Below are 6121 nucleotides of genomic sequence, written 5' to 3' on the forward strand. Positions count from 1 at the left end.
CAAAGGGGTAATCATGCGATGTTAATCATTCTTGAATTTTTATAGTGAAAGAATAGAAAATCAATCAGAGTATTCGTTTCAAGCCCTATCTCATCAAGTTCTCAAAATTCTATGTCAAATGGAAATTTCACTGCCTGATGCATATATATATATATATATACATATGCGTGTGTTAGGGCGTGCGTGGGTGAGCGCGTGCGGGCGTGTGTGCCAGTGTGTGTAATAATCAAATCCAGTCTGCTTTACATAATTACATTACGCGGTTTCATATTTTAATTTTCTAGACGCAATTAAAATTGGCTAATGAATAGTCCAGGCTCACGATCTACGGCGTGTTGGTGTGGGCGGGAGAGGGAGGAGATCACACAATGCACCAGTCGTGAAAAAATAACAGTCGGGTTTCATTTTCCAAAAATGATAATGGAAGAGGGAAAACTGGATAATGCTGTTTATATACGTGTTTTAATCCAATTCTAGAGAGCCAAATCTAAATAAAACCTATATTAACCTTTCAACCCTTTACCTTATAATATTGAAAGCATATAAAAATGGAAATAGCCGACATACATGCATAATATTAAAAACCTACCTCTGAGATGGTCATAGCAGCTGGAACCAAAATCGATGACTTTGATAGACGTTGAACTCTTCGACTTGAGTAGAATGTTTTCCTACAAAAATGCAACCAAGTTCACCTGTTGTTACACGTCATTTACAAACTCCTTCAAAAAACTGTGTGGGAAGGTGGTTTAACAAAGGCCTATTTAATGATTTGCAATGTCCAGCGATTTCTCACGCGAGCTTTTGGATGGGAATTCTATGTTAAATCATTGCATGGTAGATCCGTGCAATATTCCTTTTAGAGGCACTCATTTGGAAGTGAATTTGCAGATGTGTGTTTGTGGACGTGTTTCAGATTTACCGCGCCTTTGAAGTGCGTCACATCTAAGAAAAGTGTGGCTTTGATCAGCGTCTGTTATTCCGTAATATGATGGCAGAAACGTTAATTTGCACACAATTAAAATGCCTATATGGACAATAGGTAACCTTGTGAATGAGCGTTTCATACTAGTGTAAAAATTGTGAAACGTTGCCAAATGAAATACTAGCCTAAATCCTAGCCCAGCTTGAGTAAAAAAATTCCCCTAAGTTACGCGTTATGGCACTGACAGTAATTCTCACTAGGATTAACAAGTCATATCAGAATATCACCTCTCTGACCCTCCATATCTTCCTATCTATCTACCTCGTGTCCTCTCTCTCTCTCTCTCTCTCTCTCTCTCTCTCTCATCTCTCTCTCTCTCTCTCTCTCTCTCTCTCTCTCTCTCTCTCTCTCTCTCTCTCTCTCTCTCTCTCTCTCTCTCTCTCTCTCTCTCTCTCTCTGTTCGTGTGTGTATGCGTAATAATTGCGTATATATATATATACTTACAGGTTTGAGATCACAGTGGATAATACGTTCACGGTAGAGTAGACGCAGGCACTGGAGCAGGGAAAAAGCTATCCTGCGTATAGAAGCCAGGCTAAAGCCCTGGAAATTGTTCTTCTTGATCACCTCATACAAGTTGCTCCTAAAATAGACAAAACATTAATAAATTATGCAACTGATGTTTCCACAATTAATACAAATTGCTATATTGATTTATAGTATAATTAATATATATATATATATATATCCTTGTGCGTGTGCGCGCGCGTACGTGGGTGCGTGCGTGTGAATGTGTTTCTGCGCGCGCGTGTGAGCGTGCTTGCGTGCGCGCGCGCACGTGTGTGTATGCCGTGCGTAACTGTGTTATAATGAACCGGGTCAATAATTAATCTGAATCATACTAATCGTACCACTGAACAAACACTCACCCCATGAGTTCAAATGTGATACATAGATGATTTCTGAATACTAAATGATCACTCATGTGGATAATGTTGTAGATATTCTCCTTGTCTTTCCTTCTCAGGAGATCCAGTATCTTCACTTCCACGGCCGCCTGGTGGTGAAATCTGGAAAAATGAGAGGATGTACTACCAAGTCATCTTCAGTGTTAGCAAAGAGATCGACTTAACACAATTATTGGGAATCACCTACTGTATGGTGAAAGAGAACTATGCAGCTATAGGCTAGTTGCGATAGAGTTGAAATATGCTGCAATGGCTACCGAATCACGACACAGGCCGTTATGGGCGCGTGGCATTTGAGTAAATTTGCTCACACCAGGCACGCGCCCAGTAAACAAATACAGTGAGAAAATCGCGGCGAATTGTATGTCGCATCGTACGAACAGACAGATCTAAAATGGTTTGCTCTGGAGTTCATCGCTGTACTATTTACCCAACCACTTTCACCCAACCAATTTCATATAGTGCATACAGACAGCACGCCGCAGAAAGAACCCCATCCCATCTCACGTGGGCGACGCCCTGTTATCACCATTATATCAAGAGTAGATAATAACACAGTGTGTTATTATCTACTCTTGATTATATCAAGACCTAATTATAATGCAATCAAACCTGTATTAGCGGACACCTCCATAGAACGGAAATCCGATAACCGTCTACGAAGAACTACAAGGGAACACGTTTTGTATTTCGTTCACTGCGTAGAAGGTATTTTAGAGAAAAGTACACTTTAAAGAATAGTATATTTGAGTTCCCCGCCTAACGTACGCGCGCACGAACCTTTTCTTGTTGCGTATCATTTTGATGGCCACTTCCTCACCAGTCATGTGGTCGAACGCTCGCACCACCTGTCCAAACGAGCCCTTGCCTATCACTTCCAGGATCTCATACCTGTATGCTACGTGATCATTAAGCACCTGCAAGAGAGACAGACACATGATTGCTAAGAAAACGTTATAATCATCGTGAATGATTGAAAACAAAAGACAACGCGTTGATGAAACAGTCGCCTGAACACATTGAAATTTGTACATGTGTGAAATGGCAGTCTGAACCGTTTCCCCGGGATGCAGATCGACTGCATGCACTAAAACATGTGGATTTAAGGAGTTTATTCCTAGCTGTCATCGAACTATGAAGTTAGCGATGATCAACTAGTTTCGACTTCGAGTAGTCATCATCGGGTTAAAATTAAAAAACAAAAACAATTGACAATCTACACTAAAAAAAAACAAGTTTCTCATCTAAATTTATCATGTCGAGCATTCCAAAGAACCTCGCGATATCCAACAATTATTGTTCAATTAAAACCTTGTGTTTTCCCGATGGTTTAAGCGACTAACCAGACGAGCCTACGACACTAGACGTCTCTATACGTGCACTATATCGTGACCGGTTCTTTGAGCTGGAGCGAATTACGGGAAAGGTGTTAATAGATCTATCCATAGATATATACAACACATGTGTTGTATATATCTATGGTCTATCCGACCTGTTCGCGACTGCTCAGCTTACACTAGGTAGAGCTGTACACTAGGTAGAGCTGCTACGGTCGTATGGCCCCGAGCCCATGGCTGCGAGAGAGCGACCAAGCCGACTAGATAATTGTTTCCGCCTAACTTTCGTTAATGAGTAAGAACCTTCGTCAGATTGGCAGACGGTCGTCATAGATACCGTAATAGGTATTTTGTAGCTCCGGTGACCTATGCGGCTGGAGTTATTGACAGGCAGCGCTAGCCAATCAAACGTTGCGATGGGGACGTTCGAAAAACTATGCTTAGTAACAAAGTCGACAATTTGGCGTCCGCGCGTAAAAAGCTGCTCGAGCTTGACCGGCATATTAAACGGAGGCGTGGTGATCTCAATAAAAAATGATAGGTTAATTTGTAAAAAAAAAGGATATACGCACCTTAATGTAAGAGCCGTTTTCGTCGTCAAAGCCGTGGTTTGCATTATTGCTTGTGCCTTGTATCTTTTTCGAGTCAAGGCCTAGGTACCATATCTCGGGGTAGTCTAGTATTTCACCTTGCTCGTATGGCGTTAACCGGTGCCCGTACCTCTTCAACGCCTCTGTAATGAAAAGAAAGATTTGCCATCAGTTTGCAATACGTCATGTGGTACACTGTACTCTCCCATTGTACTTATATTATGATACAATGTATGTATCAACATAGAAAGTATCTGAAATGGCTCAGTTTTGTGTTGCATGCATATGTGATCGGGCGCATTTCATAGACTTTAGTCAACGATATACATTTTTATATGTTTGGAGATATCCGCATCATGGAATATGGAAATACAGTCAAACATGTGTTAGCGGCGGCCACCTCTATAAAACGGACACCTGCCTATAAAGAACACCTTTGGTATTTCCATTGAATGTGTGCGCGCGCACGCCTGTGTGTATCTGTGTGTGTTATACGAGGTAACACGGGGTTTTCATGCATATTCGATAATTTTGGTGAAGGAATATTACCCCGTTAGCCATCAAAAAAGGGACCACAACAAAATAACAACTGATTCGAAGTTGCCCAAGGATCATGAGTTTGGCCGAGAGTACGGTGTTACGACACCGACATGCCACGTTCACTTTTTCCAGAAATCAAAGTCAAGCGCGCTTCACCCTTGGCTACAATAAATGAAATGAAACATTGAACAAGAGGTGGGGGCAGTGACTAATTCTCAAATGGAAAATCACGTCGAGGAACAATTACTGAAAGTGAAATGAAAGGTTTGACTAGAAACCAAAAGTGAAACCAAAAACGATTGCAATACAATTAACGAGATATCGATGCCCAGCTAAACCTGTATACAGTGGTCACTCAAGGGAAACCGCCAAATGTATCGTTCTTAGGTAGGTGTCCGTTCTATAGATGTGGTTTCAGTGTTTTGTACGACTGCCACTTAATAGAAACGCCAAAGCCATCCTTTATAGACGGGTACCGTTCTATAGATATTTGCTAGCTAAGGTTTGACTTTATATGGCTACTATGTACTATCGCTACATTATTATTTCTTGCGCAGTGCAGACAATAATAAAGAAGGGGTTAATATAAGAATAACCTACCACCCAGAAATACTTTATTGATAATACCGTATGGGTACCGTTATCGAACCAATGACGAAATTAACACGCCCTCATTTACACCTTACAGGTACACCTGTACCATCTGTACCATCTTACGCACAATAAACCCACTCAAAGCCCGGAAAGCCTTGCACTCCAAGCACCCCGGGATAGGTCTCACAGACGTGAGATTTCTAACGAGCAGAACGACACTTTATTTCGCTCTAGATTCTATCAGGGAAAGGACAGTACTGATGAGTAGTGTATTTTATGATGTAATTGTTCACAACCATGCTAATGGGTGGAGATAGTTAGAGCTAACAACGGGTTCACAACCAACGAAACAGATGATGACACTAGCGATCGCACTCGCTACTTTATCTCCTACGCTCATTCAAAGACGCCTCCATTGATTTTCTTTCGTTGCGCCGCACGAAATTTTTTCGGCGTTAAAATGGAAAGCATCGTTCGTGGAAATTGTTGCGCGAAAAAAACAGAAAAGATGCGGCTGCCGCGCTGTTCTTCTGCAATCGAGCGGCATGACGCACTCGCGTGCCCACGCTGGTTCGAAGATCGAGCTGTACTGGCTCGCTCCAAGGGAAACGCTAGACGTTCTTCATCTCGGGCTCTCGGCGCAAATTTATGAAAACGCGACGCAAATAACGTGCATCGATCGTCACTGTTCGTCGCTAATCACATTTACTGGCAATTAAGGAACGCGGGAATTCTCCTTCGATCTACGACTACAAGAACACGCTGAGCTCGTATAGCAGCTAATACGATCGCAGAAGGAATAATAATAAAACAAACTAATCTGCATATGATTCAGCATCATTTGATTTTCTGTCGACGTCATCGACTGCATGACATGCATGTGATGCAAACCGGCAAAACATGGTCCTAATCTAGCCGTGTGTAAGCTGCTTAGCAGTCTTAACCATAGGAATAACATAGTGTACACACACACGCACGCACGAACGCACACACGCACACACACATACGTATACACACGCGCGCGCACGCACTCACACACACGCACACGTATATATATATATATATATATATATATATATATATATATATAGAGAGAGAGAGAGAGAGAGAGAGAGAGAGAGAGAGAGAGAGAGAGAGAGAGAGAGAGAGAGAGAGAGAGAGAGAGA

The 6121-nt window shown here is 41.9% G+C and overlaps 1 protein-coding gene across 5 annotated transcripts in view; it reads right to left on the reverse strand.

The window, feature by feature from the left end:
• The window catches only part of LOC106805683 (dual specificity tyrosine-phosphorylation-regulated kinase 4-like), an 88844-nt gene that overhangs the window by 5142 nt on the left and 77581 nt on the right, over nt 1-6121 (reverse strand). For all 5 annotated transcript variants that reach the window (XM_014807372.1, XM_014807371.1, XM_014807375.1 and 2 more), the window contains 5 exons: nt 3804-3964; nt 2675-2811; nt 1856-1996; nt 1431-1569; nt 590-671 (listed from right to left, as the gene is read on the reverse strand). In XM_014807372.1, coding sequence (XP_014662858.1) covers nt 590-671; nt 1431-1569; nt 1856-1996; nt 2675-2811; nt 3804-3964 — 660 coding nt within the window. The remainder of the gene's footprint in view (nt 1-589; nt 672-1430; nt 1570-1855; nt 1997-2674; nt 2812-3803; nt 3965-6121) is intronic.

This window comes from Priapulus caudatus, unplaced genomic scaffold (assembly GCF_000485595.1).
Source record: "Priapulus caudatus unplaced genomic scaffold, Priapulus_caudatus-5.0.1 Scaffold123, whole genome shotgun sequence".
Lineage (NCBI taxonomy): Eukaryota > Metazoa > Priapulida > Priapulimorpha > Priapulimorphida > Priapulidae > Priapulus > Priapulus caudatus.